Below are 18,018 nucleotides of genomic sequence, written 5' to 3'. Positions count from 1 at the left end.
CCAACAGGTAAAAAAACTCCTCTTCATAGATCAGTTAGGGTCCTTTTTCAAATTATTTGGACTATCCATTCCCTGGTGCTCCTCTTAGAGAGCAAATACATCATCTGAGTCTTCTCATAAGTAGAAAATTAGGATTTCATCATCTGAAATTTCAGTGGCCTTTGTGTCCCCATTTATGTTTTCATTCAATTTATTTGGTGAGAGGGCTACACAACTTCACTTTTAAAAACAATATGGTGGGATTTTGCAGGCTGCAAAGCAGTCTTGTGACCAAGAGGCACACAGCATCTCCTGTTCCGTGGTGTCTAGTTTTCCAAGGCTTCCCCGCAGGCTTCTGTGCAGCACCAACTCGATGCAAAGCCTTGACAATAATCCTCTTTACTTGAGAAGACAGCATTTGCAGCCGCTCAATATACTGTCCTCTTCCCATACAGACAAGATCGGTCCTTTTAAAGAATACCTCAGCCTTGGAAGCTGTAGGCAACAGTTCCTTCCACGATTTTGTAACTCGCGGTTCTGGTGCAGTTTTGGCATATTAAATTAATTCTAAAGTCACATCGGACCGACAGAACCGTGATCCTCTTCCCTAGGACTCACTGTTCCCAATGTTAGTGGTAACGGTGCTGGTCAGAAAGAGAAGGCATTCCCTTCCTCCGGCCAAGCAGTTTTACCTGCAGAGATGAGCACTCTCCCTGAGGCCTCTCTTTTCAAACAGGCAGGGTCCAGAATAACTAGCTACGTCTCACTGAGGGAGACTGCCCCTTCAAGGCAGGAAGCCTTTAATGGGTAGTAAAAGGGTTGATACACCTCTAAGTGCTTCATTATACAACTCAGTGTTTGATTTGGTCTGCCACCAGAGTAGTGGGATGCAGAGGCAGCAGGGAGAGTGGGCATCGTCTGTAGCAAGATGCACCTAGTCAGTGCTGTGCTGCAGATGGGGGAAACCAGCATAAACTCCTGCAGTCATTTTATCAGCCTCGAGAAAGAGCTGAAATAACTGAGCAGATTTGAAAGGTGGGTAAAAACGCAACTGCTCAACCAGTCAGAAAGTCCAATACCACAGCAGATCAGTGGTAGAAGCCTGTACATTGGTTGCTCAGCATGTTCTGCTTTGAAACAAAAAGGCTCAAAACAGGAGCTAACAGGAATTTCTGTTTCTGAATTTTTCATTACTATAGCTTAAATTCTCACTGCTGAAAACTGTCAGATTAAGGGAGGAGTTCCTCAGAGGTATGGCCAGGAAAAATAATATTCAGGGTCTGGGATATACTTGCTCTTTCACTGATGGAGCATGTGGCCAGGTGTGCGAGGGACGAGGCAAAAGGGAATCTGCGATCCACTAAAACATTCCCAGCCCCTACTCTGCCAATTGACCAGAAATTTGCTACTGCAACCAGAAAAGAAGAAGAACAGCTAGAGACGGGTAAGGCAACAACATCCAACATTGGCTGTCAGTAAAAACAATATTGTCATTGCTAGTAACAGGTCTTACACTAACTTTGTAAGGTATCAGGGCTCAGGTTTTTAAGCTTGTTATCAACTCGTCATCAGAACTAGCTGTGTGAACCAGAGCTTGGTACCAGGTGTGTCTTGTTGATGAGAAGTGTTAAGTGTCAGCAGTAAAGGCCTTTGAAATGGAGACCTGGATTGGAAAACAGAGGCTGCAGGGCTGTGAAGAACTCATTGATGTGTAGTTACTGGTTACTGGAGAAGTACAACCTTAAGAGCTCAAGAAAAACTGCCCTAAACATAGAGAAAAGAAGCAGCAGCTAAGAACAATATCAGTGACAAAAACCAGCTCATCAACAAGGTAAGCACCTGACTTCATCTGGGAAAGTAACTCTTCCCAGCAATGTGCAATATGTAGTTTGGGGGAAAGGACTAAAGGCTAAGAATTGTCTGGAAACCAAACACTGTTGTAAAAGGACAAGATCTTGAGTTGGTGAGGGGGAGGAGGGGCTTATCTGTATAGGATCACTGAAACTGTAAATGGCCTGCCTGCTTCTGCTTCCCTCCCTTCTGCCTGTCTGCCTGCTTCTCTCCCCCACAACTACCTGCTTCAAGGATCCTGGTTTTCTCTGCCGGCACCAAGGACCTTTTGATCAGCCCGTCAATTGCCCAGGGTGATGTTCAGCAGCATGAGTATATGTGTGTCTGAGAGCGTGTTGCCCCCATAAACTCTATGCGTTTTTCTTTTTAATCCCTCGATAAAGCTGTATTGCACATGAAGTCAATTTTAGGTAATACCAAGAGATGCAGTAATGCATGAAGTTCATATACTGATTTTGCCCAGATGTGATATAAGCCCCAGAGAAGCGTTGTGGTACAAACTTTTTGCTGTTCCTCCAGGCACAGTAGTTCCCACTTACATGAATGACACTAAACGGCACAAAGGAAAGTGGTATATATGGGACCAAAGCAAGAACTAGTGGTTGTCCTGCTGTCCAAAGCCATGACTTCCCTGAATACCTTGTCTGTCTTATACTCACCATTGCTGCTGGGCTCTTCTGCTGGCATGCACTGTTCCACATCCTCTGGCTCCAGAAAGTCTCTCTTCAAAACTTCAATGACTTGTATTCTTCGCAGACTCACAAGGTCTACATCTTTTAACTTCTTTTCCAGCTGCTTTACCATTTCTTTGCTGGACTGGCTAGTCAAAATTGCTATCTGAAACACAAATCAAAGTGTGCAAGAGCTGCCTCTGCCCTAATCCTCTCTTGATAGGTGATGAAACTTGGTCTGTTTGAATAGCACAGGTCCCACTATGGAGAGAAGAGAGATATCTTGCTAAAACAGCTCATCTATTCAAAAGCAGATTTAAAAGCATATTTTTGAGCTTTGGCTTATATTTAAGCCAATATGAAATGGATTGAGAGGTTCACTGTAGAAACACCAACAGGTTTTGTGCCACTGCTGGAAGAAGACGGAACAATCCACAGCTGTCTTATATTCTAAGCTTTGCACTGGCGGGTCTCTGTGTGTACAGGAGACCTTCTGAGGGACAGCACCGCTTCCTATTACTGCTTCAGTTATTTATAGTTCAAGTAGACTAAATTTGGCCTTCTCACTTGAAGGCTGACTGGGAATTTTTTTTTTAAAGTATATAGTCTATCCTAAAGATGCTTCTTAACAGAGCAACAGTAGGTGTGATTCCCAACTCCCAGGTTTGATGTAATACTACATAAGTGACTGCAAAGAGTTTCTTCATCGTTGACAATCGGCAACAGCGTCTAGAAACATGTCAGGCATGTTTGACACTAGCTTCTACCCTGAAAGAGTAGTTAGGTGAGAAAGTTTTGAGTCTGACCTTGCCTGATATTTAGTGTTGGTGAAGTACTGAGTCTTCTCAGCACATCTGCTCGTTGTTCCCAAAGACTATTGAATAACTCTAAATAAAGGCTAAGGTGTATTTTAGGAAAGGCTGCTAACAAATGTCCTGTAGGGAGCGTTTGGGGAAACTTAACAGTGGACCTTCACAAATGAGTTCTACTACAAAGATATTAAACCATATCAACAGAGGTGACAGTTCAAGCTTAGAGGTTTTTTTTTGGGGTGTGGGGGGCGTGCAGGGGGCAGGGAGTATACCTTCTCCATCCAGATCTATCCTTACTGTTTATCTATGAGATTCTGGGAACGAAGTAGTAATTATCTCCTTTATAAACTGACAAAAGTAGATAACAGGAACTGCTCTTGAGTTCAGGGGAGCCGAACTATCTAAAGATATTATTTTTTTTTTTTATACAGCTATAGACAGAGTATTTCCTACAGTAGTACACCTTAATTTCACGAAAACCTTTAGGTTATGTGATGGAAGCACACCCTCGAAGGAGAACAGAGACACAGTGAGAGGCAGAAGAGCCCAAATAACGCCCTGTCCTGGCTCCTGCCCTCAGCCCGTCAAAGGCCTATTTCCCCAAGCCTACAGGAGCACAGGGGCATGGTGTCAGACCAGGAAACCACATTCGGGGCCGGGAGGAAGGGACACCTTCCGGGGGCCGCTGCCGGGGCTGGCCCTGGAGAGCCCGTGTCCAGCTGTGAAACCCATGAAGACGAGTCAAACCCCCAGCACCTTTCCGACTGAGAGGGGGGTGCTGGCTAGGGGTGTGGGACACATTATGGGATGCAGGGGAAGAGCAGTCTGGGACTGCACAAGGCTTATTACGGGATGTCTAGGGGAGGAAGCAAAAGTGGGCAAAGGGATGGAGCTAGGTGATTTGGGAAAGAACAAGTGTGGGAGAACAGAGGGGTAAGGGGGTAAAAAGAGCCGGTCCCGTGTAAAGAGCTGGCTGGTCAGTACGCTTGCCTGGCCAGGCCCTGCCCTGATCACCACAGGCTGTCCCATCTTCTTCTTAAATTCCTTCCCAGCTCTGTCCTGGCTGAGGGCTCTCCTGTGTGCACGGGGTGGGGGCCTCAGTGCAGCAGCTGGAGCCACACCAGGGGTTGGAGGCCCCTGTGTCTGTGGTGCAGAGGCTGGAACAAGTGCGAGGGAGCGCGTGATCATTAGCAAAGATCAAAATGGACCAGCCGGTGAAGCGGAGAAACCGCCTGGGAGCAAGGGGGTCTCCAAGGGTGAGACCACGGGAGGAGCTGGCTATTGGAGGGACGAGGGGAGTCCTGGCCGTTGGGGGGGATGCGTACAACGGTCTGTACCAGCAACTGGAGTGGGGCTGCAGCCTTGGGGGCTCCGATGTCCGGGTGCCAGCACCTGGGGAGACTGGGATCCAGGAGCAGCTACTGGGCAGACTGAGTGTCTGAGCCCAGCTGCTGGAGGGATCCACATTGTACGTATGGAGATAGATATGTCTTTGTGTGTATATATACATGCATATATATATATTTCTGCTAGTGGATCTCCATCCTGCTCAGCCAGAGAGGGGAGGAGGCTGAGGCCACTGGTGCAGTCTGTGTTCGTGTGAGTGCTCCGAGTGTCTGTGACCTGTGTGACCAATCATGCATGTATAGATGTGTTATATACATGTGTTTTGTGTGCATCTGCCTGCTGGGAACACATGTTCAGCCTCACAGCTGGCTGGGCTGAGGGGCATGGAGCTGTGGCAGCCTTGCTGTTGTCAGATCAGGCCCGATTTCCCTAAAAAATACACCTCTCCAACCGAACTTATCCCTAGCGTTTGCCTCTGAGTTACTGCGAACAAAGAAATTATTATGGAGTCCTTTGAGGAACTAATGAAAATGGCTAACAGGGACTGTTTGTGAGCTGGGGGTAGCTGAACTGCCTGAAGGATATAATTATCTTTTGCAGAGCTATAGACAGAGCATTTGCTACACTGATGCACCTTTATTTCATCAAAACCATGGCTGCATTACATCTGTAGCCTATCACCTCCAACTGGAGCCAGACTAGCACGTGCTGGTCAGAGACCCAGAGAAATATTTTACTGCATACAAAAACTGAGGTAGCTACTGTGACTTCCCTTGATATTACCACAGTTTCTAGATATAATCCCTTCATGCCATTATCCTTCCTAATCTGACAAAAAAATGGGCTCCTGGTGACTTGAAAAATGCTTGTCATCCTATTGCAGGTTGGCCACGTTTCCTGCCCTGTAGCTGCTGCTGAGACTTAACTTCGCTGGTGCTGGTGTTTTTTCCCCTCTGAAGTCAGGATCTCAAAAGAGTAAGCATTTTCAATACTTTTAACAAATATTCAGGTTTTAAATGACTGCAGGTTGTAACAAAGTCTGCCTCCTATGCTTACTAGTCAGCTAGGAATATTCTGGCCTCTTTGCAGCTTAACTGTTAGGAAAATGCACATTTGCCTAAAGACTACATCTGATTTGCACCAGCAAATTGCCAGTGGCACGCCTGTACTATAAATACCAGCCATCATGGTCTCACGCTAAAGAAACTACTTCTAATATAACCGTAACGCCTCCTTAAGTGCTTGCATTTCTGCTAGCTCACATGTAAGCATACTTCATCAACAGCTTGTTGATGCTATGTTTCTTCATCGTCCTGTCCTGTCCTTCCTGCCTCTTCCCGCTGAGCTGCAGCAGGCGTGTGCCCGGCTGCCCACAGCGTGCTCTGCTGCTGCCCGCCAGGCTTTGCCCGCGGTGCGGCGGCAGTGCAACGGTGCTGCAGGCAGTACAGTGGCCGTGCATTCCTGGTGCGCAGCTCTGGAGTAATCTCTTCCACATGGATGGAAGCATGTGGAAAGCTTTTTGGTTTTTAAGTTGTGTTGCTTTAGAAGCATAACAGCAAAAGCAAAAAAGAGCACTTCTTTCAGAAGAGAAGGCTTCACAAAGAGAAACACTAACCTTCTCTGCTGAGATGAGCCAGTGCATCTCAATGACAGGTCTGGCCCCTCGCTGGCTGCCTTTTTGCCCTCCTGCCCAGCTGTGCACACTCCCTCTGCTAAGCATCTTCCCTCTGGTGCAGGATTTCACAGATAGTGATCTTACTTGTTCCCAATTATTTACCCCTCAGTTTACTGACTGTAATTATATGCCTGTAATTTGCTGTTCCAGCCAGCACCATGCATTACTGCACCTCAGTAACAGGGCCACAGAGATGCCAGTTTGGCAATCAGGCATTGATGCACCAAAGTGACATACAAAGCATTAGATTTTGATGAATAACAAACACTCCAGATAAGTCTTACATTAAATCTTAACTGCAAAATACCGGAATCAACTGATTTATGAGGGCATGTAACTAAGGCATGCGGCTCTTCAGACAGAAGGAAGAAATTGACTTGGTAGAACCTGACATTCATCCCATCGAAAAAAGAAAGATGGAATTAGGGAGTTCCAAAAATTTGATAAAGCAGGGCTTATTTTCTCTTGTCCATGCCTTATAGTTCAATGCAGAAATACTTCCCCTAGTATGTTTTCTAATCATAGAATAGTTTGGGTTGGAAGGGACCTTTAAAGGCCATCTAGTCCAACCCCACCTGCAATGAGCAGGGACATCTTCAACTGGATCAGGTTGCTCAGAGCCCCATCCAACCTGACCTTGAATGTTTCCAGGGATGGGGCATCTCCCACCTCTCTGGGCAACCTGTGCAAGTGTTTCACCAGTGCTTTAAAGTATCACAGAAACAGAATTGCTACTTCTCTTCATAGTGGACTAAATAGAAAATGCATGTGGGAGATGTTAAGTACTTGCTCACCACACATGGTCTACTTGATATAGTTGAATTTAACAGGGTAAATGCCTACTTTATCTGGCTTAAGTCATCCAGGCTTCATTTCCAAGAAGGTATCTCTTTTTTTTTTTTTTTCCCTTCTTCAAAAGATGCTGTATCTGAGAAAAAATATTCAAATGCCTCCTGAGAAAAGGAAACAAATAAAAATCCAACTTACTCTGCATAAAAAAAATGCTTGTGACGAAAACAATTTCAGTCACTGAAGCAAAAAGCTGCCTTTTTTAGAAACGTGGCCTTTTGTAAGGGTGAAATACCCTTCTGCCTTTCTGTGATCACTGGCTTTTGTTTTTCAACAAAAATCTGAGAATTGTAGGTGCTTTTCTGCTGGCTTCCTGGCTCCTTAGTGCTTATTCACCCTTATGTGAAAGACCAAGGCCAACCCTTAGATACCATTTAGGTCTGTGAAACACCTTTTGTCTGGACTTGCAGAAGACTGAATTTCATCCACAGGTTACATTTATGCAGCGTGTAGAACGGGAAGGATTGCTAGCTTGGGGAGAAGTCCTTTGTCCTTGAAATTCTGCACAGAACTAAACTTTGAGCTAAAGTTTCCTCAAGATAGGCAAGTGTGATGTGTTGCCTTTTGGAAGTCCCCAGTACCCTCTCCAGTACCTGTGCTAAAATCAAGTGTACTATACTATGCTATAAGATCTCTATGTTCTTTGAATTATCTCTCTAGTTTTATTTTGGATATTTTTTGAATTAAATAGGATCACTATAAATTGTATCCACTAATGAAGCCACAAAAAAGCTACTTTTAATTTAATTGTTCTTTCCCTTTATAAGGTATGCATTCTTGGAAGAAACACTTGATGCCTGTCACAAACAGCTCAAAGGGAAGTAAGGCAGCAGAAACAGGGAATGAAATATAGTTAGCATGGAGCAACTCAGAGGGAAGACTAGAGCTGGCAAGTGTGACTGATGTCTGTGGTGTCTGCTGTTGTATGGAAACCAGGAAAATTCAAAGTCTCTGGTGTGGACGTTACTTTGAATGTGGTGAAGGGAAGCGGATCGTATGTTCAGCTGTCAGTGAGAGGCTTCTAAAGGAGCTGCTCCTACCTGTTCAACTGACCCCTGCAAGGGTTCTCTAACACTGTATGAGATATTTTCTGGCAGAGATTCTCTATGCAGCAATTTAAGTAGCTTGCTGCATGAAGTTTCTGAAGAATGGCCGCATCTCCTGGGTTATAGAGTTCTTGTCCTCCCTAAGAAATCTTTCAAGTTAGAATCCATGCATGTTTAAGAGTGGGTTTTTGTTTGCTTGTTGCTTGAGTGTTGTGGGTTTGCTGTTGTTTTGTTTTTGTTTTTTTTTAAATACAAAAATCTACTACATCATTCTCTGGTTTGGGTACACTGGAATTAATCATATAAACGTTGGTCAGACTGCTGTTCCAGCCAGGCACGACAGCCAGCTCTACATCTTCTCAGATTGCCCTAGGCATTTTGATAAAGACTCACCTCTAGGGTCGTCTTCAGATGGGACTGAGTATACATACCCAGGACCTTCGCAGGGCCAAGGATAGTGTAACAAACGATGTGAACTTGCTATTTTCTGGTACCAGGAAGAAAAACATTTGGTTACCTATCAAAATTATCAACAAAGTGGTATGTGGTCAGATTAATTCCAGAAGAGTGGAGGACACCCAGTTTTCCAGGCTGATCCAAGTATATGAGAGTGAATGCGAGTTGGTAACATGTCAGAAGAGGAGGAATTAGTGTTTCATCTATGTACACTGTTCCTATGAGAAAATGAAAGTAGATTGTAAAAATGGTGGTCAACACTTTCAAATAAGTATATAATACCACAGTCTATCACTGCAGCAGCTGTCTTGCATCCCCTTGCAATGAAAAGTATAATGTACTTGCATAATCTAGAGGAACAAGGATCACTTAGTGGAGTATAAACTCCCTATATTCATGGATAACTTTGTTTTGAATGTAGCTATCTCATTCCTTCAACTATACTAGAAGACATCCTGGATTTTGTTAGGTGTCAAAAAAAGGTCTTGTCTCAGAAGTGTACTCTGTTCGTTCCAGCCCCCAGCTTTGAAGCTAAAGCACAAATCACATTTGAAATGGCCAGGAAAAATACCTCAAGGCCCTAAGAAAACACAGAGAAGCAGTAAATCAGGAGAAAGGCTTCCTGGATAGACACTAGAAGTGAGTCTTAATTACAGCTGGGAGAGTCTGCCTAATCACAGCATGACTCTGGAAGGGTTTAAGAATCTAAATAAAGTAAAAGGATTGGGGAAATTTCACTCATGGGAGTCTGGATTCCTTTTTAGGACTGACAAAGCTCCAAACCCAGGTGGACCCTGAGCCTGTGAAATCTGAAATGATAGTTTGGAGCTGATGTTTCCTCATGTCCAGAAGAAAACACCACTTCTGAGTCCTTCCCCTCTTGATAACTGCCTGTCCTCTCACATCGGTTGATCCTACTTTAAAAAAAATATTTCTTCCTGTGAACCTTGCTCTGCTTTCTACATTTGCACATATGTTCTCATGCATTGTTAGCAGCTTCCTCCCACTTATGCAAGTATGCACACCCAGCTGAGAATACAGCCACTAGTGTGCACCAAAATCTATTAGATCCTGTCCCAGGACTGCTGTGCATATAGTTTTTCCTAGATATGTCCCCTTTTCTACTGGAATCTGCCCAGAGGGATTTGAGGACTTGATATATTCATGCAGGATTTCTGGACACTGGATCTCTGAGACAGCTAGATTGCTGAATACCTAAAATTTTCTGGCACGGTCACTGTACATAGGGTCATGTCAGAGCCACTGCTCAAGCTAAACAGTGACAACGCAGCTATGCGATTGGCTCAGGAAGCACTGGACAGACCTGCCGTGTGCCTGTTCATTCCCACTGAGAATCCTGGGAAACAAGACACCAGTGCGTATGTGTATTGAAATCCCAGACAAACATCAGGCTGTCCTACCGTACCGACTCATGTCACTAACCTATCCAACAAGACTTATTTATCTGAAGTCCCGGTTCTTTCTACTTTCTCCAGGCAAATCATCAATAGCCAGTCCCAAAACTTCCCAAAGCCTGAGCAGAAAGGAAACGTTTGCATGTGGTGTTTCAAAACACTTTATTCCCCCTTCCCAGGGCCTTCCTCCTTAGAAGGAAATTCGGGAACTGCTGTGGCATGGGATACAGCATAGCACATTGCCTAGAGCTGGGATAAACAGAAATACTTTTCATGATGCAGGAATGCTTATTTAGCTGCAGAATTTGCTTTTAGGCTGTCTTTTATGAGATTTCCGAAACTATGTGAGTGTAGGTGGAACATGAGAGATACATTTATAAAGTGGGATTCATGAAGTGGGAAGTGAGAGAGAGTGCTCTTAATGCATTAGCAGCTGCACCTTATTCAGGGCCTTGTAAAGTGCAAGGAGTGGGGATAAAGTACGAGCGCATCAGGATTACAGCAGGCACCGTTCTCCCCTAATTCTCTGGGGCATGGGCAAACCAGTTGGATTTCCCCATTCTTTCTGTGCCTGCTATAAAGGTGTCAGAGATTGGGTGAATGGAAGAAGAGCAATGTAGGGATGCATGCCAAGAAGAGACATGGATGCTTCCTGAGTTTCAGGGTCTGTCCATCGTACAAGAGCTTACAATGGTCGTCTTAGTCTTTTCAGTTATTTCACGCAGCCATTGCCAGCGATGTATTGTAAGGGTCCCCTATTACAATTTGCAGAGCAGGAGCCCTGTGGAATTCCCAAGCTGCCACTGAGAAGAGAAAAATGCTAATTATAAACAAACCCTCTTGTTATTCCAAGTACTGATCATATTTTCTTTTTACTCTGAGAACTGATTTGAAGAGGGCTGTGCCAAGACAGTGACCATTCTGCAGGCTTTTCCTGTCCTTTGCAACTATGCCAACTACTCGCAAGATGAAATGCATTTCTTTTGTCTGTATGAGTTCACTTTCAATGAATTGTGGACATGCTTTCAGGCACAACGAAAGCACAAACATCCTATTGCATCAGTGAAAGTTCCAGACACTGTAACCACAGAATGTAACTGTAGGGTGAAAGGAAAATCATGTCCATAAGTGCTGTGAATGTCTTCGCGTTTGACACAGTTCTTCTGTGAAAGTAATCAAAATAAAGCCGAGAAAACATCCAGTGTTAAATTCTGGAAAATTAAATTCATTTTTCTATACTGTAAAGTAAGTCAGTCTCTATAAGCAACTCAAACCTGAATCGGTCTAGTTTCCCTGAGCATTCAGAGATTGCCCCATGGGTTTTCTTGGAGGGCTTATTTTCTTAATGACTTTCTCCCTCCCATGGACCTTAGATACCATGCAGACTATCATCTTAATGAACTAACAAGTGGCAAGTCTGGTGGATGGCTCCCACTACCTTCCCAACATTTTCTTACCTCAACAGAACCATTTGTTGAGCCTCCTGCTGCTGTGTGTCTGCTGTATTGTTTGAACTGTTGCAATCCATCCTGCACAGCTTGTACCACTCCGTTTCCCCGCTGTGGGAAACAGCCTTCTCTTGGTAGCGAACGGAGCTCCGAAATGCAGGCTTGAATTCGTGCAAAGTTTTCTTTCACTTGCTGCAGAACAGTATGCAATGAAATTGAAAGGCTGGCAATGTCAAAGTGATAATAGGAAATATTTTTCCATTATGTGGAAGGAGGCTTTTGAATTCACAGCACTGAGATAAGACTGGGGGCAGAAGCCAAGGCATAAAGCAGTGAACAGTGATATGAATCAAAACCAGCTGATTGTTATGCTAGTAACAACACACACGATCACTCCTCGAGTTTTCAGCTGTCTACCTGTTGCCTGCTGCTAGCCAAAATGTAGTAGTTTGGCATGCCCCTCTCCTTTGGCCCTGCATAACACAGAGGCAGAACTTGAGACATAAATAGGAGCACCGAGGAGGTGTGATATCCCCAGGCCACAGTCACCCCTGCCAGGTCTGTACTCCTTTACTCGTTGAGCTGTGGACCTCTGGAACCTGCGTTCAGGAGGGTTTGGAGTCAGAATGTGGCAACAGGTTCAAAAAGGGGCTCCACAAACTCATGGGTAACAGGTCCAGAAGCAGGTACCAAGAGGAATAGCCTCAAATGTATCCTGTATCAGTCTTAATACAACAGCTGTGGAACTAGGGGAGTGTGAGGAGAATGAACTGCAGAAAGCGACTGGGCTGGGGCACTCCCACAAAATAGCCTTTCCTTTTGATACTGGGCTGATAGACTGTTGGTCTGACTCAGGAGGACTTTTCTTCCACTCTTACACTGCTCTTTTAGGATATTCACCACAGTAACGATTATCAGAAAAGCAAACGCTGATGGAAGGTCTGTGGACCCTCAAAGATGAGCTACCAGAGCAAGTGTTAGAAAGGAAAAACTATTCTATAGCTGTCATTTGTAAAAATGTCTTACTCCTTCAGGCAACAGCTACCACTGTACAATGGCTGCCCCGAGGATAGCTGGTCTGACTCATTATAGCAAGATGAATATTACAAATGCACAGGTTGTTAACCCATTGTGCTCCACTATGATGCTTTGTGTCAATCTCATGGATTGGAGGATGTTGGGCCATACTCTCACTGCCTGCTATGGTGATTTAGATTACCAGGGCTGCTGAACCCTTATATCACATATGTTGCTCAGCACTTCCTTGAACTTAGTATCACTTTATAGTGGTCACCTAAATCCACAGAAGGCAGCCTGAATATGAACCAGGTTGGCTGGGATCATGGTAGTCCCCTCTCATGCTTTTTCTCCACACAATATTAGTTGAGGCTACCTGATACCTATTACGCAGCCATGACCTTTCCTTAGCCTAGACATGACAATGCTAGGGAGCACCCAGGATCCAGAGGTGTGTGGAGCATGTCAGCTAGCGTTCACACAGATGTCAGCTCACCTGAGCTTCAACAAGAACTCAAAGGAGTTGAGACATACCTAGCAGGTAAACTGGCAAATTCTGGCCATAGGAGAGATTATTAGGGAACTCTACCAAATCTGTTTGAAGCAATGTAAGAGAGAGAAGAGGCAACAGGTGAACATATGACTTGTTTGCTTCAGATGGTTGGAGCTCTGACTCACTGAACCACTCCGGAGCAGCCATGGTTTACAGCATGGTCTTTCAGTGTGACTAAGTTACGAACCAGGGGGCTCAGGCATGTGTTCACAAACAGCTCTGACGGTTCTGCAAATAAGGTGGGGAAGAAAGCTGGGATGGCTCAAACCTTGCCTCAGAAAGGTGAGGAGAGCAGTCTTAAGGAAAGACACCACACTTCGTACTCTACAGTGCAAGAAGTGTCTGGCCCATTATGTCAGTTCTGCTGTGAGGTTAGCAATCTTTGATAAATGCACCAAGCAGATGCAGCCAGGAGCCTCTTCAAAGTGCTACAGCAAAATTCCCCACAGTTCAGATGCCTGCCCTGCAATCCCAAGAGGCAGCTGCAGCTTGCGCAGATGTAAACCAGCTGTCTCAGGTCAAGTATTGCTCCTAGCTGTGGCAGAACAGGGCTCAGCATGGGCTGCAGGGCAGCCTGAAGTCCAGTTAAGTACCTGCCCTTTGGAACTGGCGCCCACAGAGATGCGTTTTCTCTTGTAGAGTCATAGAATCATAAAATTGTTAAGGTTGGAAAAGACCCTTAAGATCATCAAGTCCAACCGTTAACCTAACGCTGCCAAGGCCACCACTAAACCATGTCTCTAAGCACCACGTCTACCCGTCTTTTAAATCCCTCCAGGGATGGAGACTCAACCCCTTCCCTGGGCAGCCTGGGCCAGGGCCTGACAGCCCTTTCAGTGAAGAAAGAGTGTATGCACAGTACATGCACAGCTACTTCAGGTGTTAACGTAGGTGAGTCTACGCAAGCTGCAGTTTCAACTCTGGAATGTGCTTGGGACAGAAGTTAAACTTCTAAGCCCATATTGTGGTGTTTAACTATTTCTGACCCCTCTTCTGGGCACTGACACCCAGCCCAGTGCCATGGGCCTTGACATGTCTCTTCACATGTGACCCTGCCCCTTCATTACACAACTCCAAGAATTCATAACTTCACACTATGCATCCAGCAAAACATTTTAATCTGCAACACTACATTCCTTCCAGAGAAAAGCTACCAAAATGAGAGATCAAAGCTGGCCACGAGCCAGGGTAGGCACTGTGCTCACCACCCCATCTGGCTCCTTCCACGTTTTGTACCCTCACCCACTTCTCTTTCTTAATTTGCTAGTCCCTGTAGTTAATGTCTTTCCCCCTTGTTTCTTTTTCAGCCCTTTTTGTCAGGGAGGGACTGGGAATTGTGGGGGATGGCTGCCCATCCCAAGGGAAAACCAGTAGGAACAGGGCCCATCAGCTGGAGATGCTCTGCTCAGAGTCCTTACTCAGTCCCACATTAACATTTTTTGACGCTTTAATGCTCACTTCCCCTCTTGTCACCATCTGGTGTCCTCCACGGTTATTTACTTTCTTCCTGTTTTCTTTGGCATCCCCCTGCCCTTTCCAGGGAAGCTCTTCGGACTTGTTAGAGTTAGGCCAACAGGGGAGACCAGTAGGAACAGAGACCATAGACAAGTGCCCAGGAAAAACTAAGAAAAGAGTAACTGTATATGACACTTCCCCATGTACTCTCCCAGTCTCTATTTTCAGCTCTGGGGCTTTCCTGACTTCATATGATTTGTCTAATAAGCAACCTTTAATATAGCTCTATCTTCGTTCCTCACTGAGAAGTATCAAGTTTTTGTCTAGCTAGATCAGAAAGTCAATGTGATAAACAGCATGCCTTGTTGAGACAAAGGGGCGAATTCAGGAGTACAGAAAAAGCAATGGAGCCCTGGTATTTCTGAAGAAGGCTGAAACAGAACAGAGGTTTATCAGAGAGAGATGTAAAACTGCTCCTGATTCCAGAAGCTGCAGAGGACCAGATATCATTATTAGTGAAATTAGGTCCATTGAAGAAGATAGTCATCTTGCTATATGTTACTGTTCCCAATAGAGGAAGAACAGTTCAGAAAACCAGCCTTGACTACAACAGCAGATGTCTAAAATAAAGAGACGGCTCGCTAGGCAGAACATCCAAGCAAAGCTGGGGAGAAGGGGAGCGGGGACTCACGTGAGAGTTGTGCCTATCAACCGGGTATGCACTACTGGCTCCAGTCTTTGAGTGTGAATTTTGCTGTCTTGGACAAGACCCAGAGAAACACAATATTATGGCAAAATTGTTATTACCAGTATTGGAATGTAGCATCCGAAAAACCAGAAGAGTGAATACATAGAAGGGCTTGAAAGTTATTAAGGGCCTGTAAAAATGCCTTGCAGTTAGACCTATACTTGGTTCTCTTTCATTTAGCAGCTAGAAGATTGAGAAGGGACCTGCTTATACTTAGAGGAAGAAAGTATAAATACAAACAGGTTCTTCAATCCAGCCAAAAGAGAAAATATATTAACAAATCCCTGGAAGCTAAAGCCAATACATGCAAATTAGAAACCAGGTGCAAGTTTCACAACAACAATGATTAACCACTGAAGAAATTATCAACAGAAGTACTTGATTCTCCATCTTGTAATATCTTCAGATCAAAACTAGATGTCTTTCTGGAGGAAGTGCTTTAATGACACATGGGTACTTTACTGAAATATAATAGCCTGTAATATGAAGAAAGCCGAACAACGATCTAAGGGTTTCTCTGTCTTTAAAAACTGTGATTATCAAAATGAGGAATTGTTGTTTAAATAAAAAAGACAGCCTATCATTAGCAGAAGATTCATATGATGGGGCAAGCAGAGGGATTGTGTCAAAGTGCAGTTGTGCTCTGGTGACCCATGATTAGCAAATGAGATCTGAGGTTGCTGTCAGCCAGCACATGTTGGATCAGTGTCAGGACATACCTAGGAAATACAAAAGCAGGTACTTGGCCCCAGACACTTACAAATCAACTTGGACATAATGCAAAATCACAGAAAACGGGCCTGGAACCAGTTGTGAAACAGATTCCCTAGTCCATCCTACAGTGACATGCCAGGATGAATTACATGTAAATTTATCCTAGGAAGCAAGACAAGTGTCTGTTCTTAAAGCCCCTAATAAGAGTGATTTCACAATATCTCCAGAAAATGTTTCTTTGGTATCCCCTTAGTTATCTTTGTCACACTATCTATAACCTATTCTACAAAATAACCACCACCATTAGCCACAGTCTTCTTGCAGATCACGTTTGCTAAATTACTGTTGACCTCTGATTTTTTTTTTCTCAGTTGGCCTCTACCTTTCCTGAGATGTGAAAACTTGACAAAATATTTCAGAATGTTTTCACTATTGCTGAATAAAGTGGAAGGGTTAATACTGTGTGTTTACACTAATGTAGTGTAAATGAGCGTGCTCAGTGAGACTGTTTACGATAGATAGATTCTTGTGAACAGTATGATGCTTTGTAATCCCACACTTTTATTGTAGAGCTGCTAGTCATTCCCCATCTATATTTATTCTGCTGCATATCCCTAGATGAGTGAAATACTTGTTCTTACTGACTTAGATCTACGTATTTAAAAGACATGTAGATGTGGTGCTTAGGGACATGGTTTAGTGATTGACTTGGCAGTGTTAGGTTTACAGTTGGACCCGATGATCTTAAAGGTCTTTTCCAACCTAAATGATTCTATGATTTCAGGATATTTCTCAAATTTGGCAAAAATATTTTGAATTCTGATCCTTTCCCCTTAAGTGTCTGGAACCTCTCCCAAAGTGGTAATATTTGTGTAATCAACAGGTGCACAGACCATTTCACCATCCAAATTATTACAGCTGTAGAGTTGTGTTTGATAATTTTGATAGAGAAGCAGTATAGATAGTGCAGAAAGCATATGAAAGGGAGAGGTACAACAGATGTTTTAGAAGGGAACCGCATAAAACTTAATTTATGCACATGAGCAACTTCACAGATCAAAAATATGACACTCCTCCTTTTAAACATCATTCTTTCATAAAATTCAGCTCTTCCACGAAGTCTATGAAACTATGCTCTTTGAGAATGATTAATTTTTAGATATACATTTGTCATAAGTTCCATGATCAGATCTTTCTTTACCGAACTGCAACAATGCATTGCATTCATGTTAGATCCCAAGAGATAATTTCACACATACCGTAAAGGGAAGCAGACACTCCTGCTGGTTCTGCACCACGTAGAGGCTCAGCAGGGGAACGCGGCAGGGGCCTGTCAAACTGCATGCCAAGCAGAGTGTGTTTTCCAGAGCTTCAGAGAGTACAGAACAAGTGTTGGTCCAGGAAGGTGATGTGACATCCACAATGAGAATCCGCGATGGCTGCTGGCAGTGTACTTTGGTAGCAGGAAATGTTCTCCGTGTTTCTGAGAGTAATTTTCTGGAATTCATGGCTTCTGAACATGGGTATTAGATGTCCAGTTATCCGTCTGCATCTGAACAGGAAAAATTAACAAATAATAGCAATGAGTGAGACTCTCCCTTTCCCATTCACTTGAAAGCAACCTGAGACATAGCAGACAGTAATGAATTAGACTTCTACAGCCTTCTCCAAAGCAATCGTTGTCCACACTCTAAGATAAACCCACACAAAGACAAGGGAAAATGCATACAGTCAGAAAACAAAATGGTTCTACAAAAGAAAATGCATGTCAGATATACTCTTACAGATGCAACTGGAGCAGTTAAAAATGTTAATAGCATAGCCATGCCTAGCCCATGGATGAGCTGTGTGATATGTCGCATGGTCCCTCAGTATGGCTCAGGTGCGTGGCATCAGTCTCCAGCAGAGAAGTGACCTCCAGCAGCTGGTGGATAGCAAGACTTTGAACTCCTACTCCTGCTTCTGCAGCGGCCAGGTGATCA

General features: G+C 44.2%; 1 protein-coding gene and 1 long non-coding RNA gene across 3 annotated transcripts in view; one reads left to right on the top strand and one right to left on the bottom strand.

Annotated features, from left to right (window-relative positions):
- Nucleotides 1-17,544, bottom strand: part of M1AP (meiosis 1 associated protein) — a 32,483-nt gene extending 14,939 nt beyond the window's left edge. Inside the window, exons 1-3 of the mRNA XM_009465658.2 lie at nucleotides 17,296-17,544; nucleotides 11,559-11,741; nucleotides 2,490-2,667 (exon numbers count right to left, since the gene is read on the bottom strand). Of these exons, the coding sequence (XP_009463933.1) occupies nucleotides 2,490-2,667; nucleotides 11,559-11,741; nucleotides 17,296-17,544 (610 nt within the window). The remainder of the gene's footprint in view (nucleotides 1-2,489; nucleotides 2,668-11,558; nucleotides 11,742-17,295) is intronic.
- Nucleotides 1,552-10,355, top strand: LOC148051298 (uncharacterized). Of its 2 annotated transcripts, XR_015699876.1 has the most exons (4): nucleotides 1,552-1,810; nucleotides 5,544-5,635; nucleotides 9,203-9,325; nucleotides 9,451-10,355. It is a non-coding gene; the product is annotated as an uncharacterized LOC148051298 (long non-coding RNA). The 2 variants fall into 2 exon arrangements; XR_015699875.1 differs by lacking the exon at nucleotides 9,203-9,325.
- Nucleotides 17,545-18,018: the final 474 nt, after the last annotated feature.

The sequence above is a fragment of the Nipponia nippon genome, unplaced genomic scaffold (genome assembly GCF_047370975.1).
Source record: "Nipponia nippon isolate SJK-2023a ecotype South Korea unplaced genomic scaffold, ASM4737097v1 scaffold_6, whole genome shotgun sequence".
Taxonomy (NCBI): domain Eukaryota; kingdom Metazoa; phylum Chordata; class Aves; order Pelecaniformes; family Threskiornithidae; genus Nipponia; species Nipponia nippon.
This window is presented reverse-complemented; position numbering and strand designations above follow the sequence as displayed.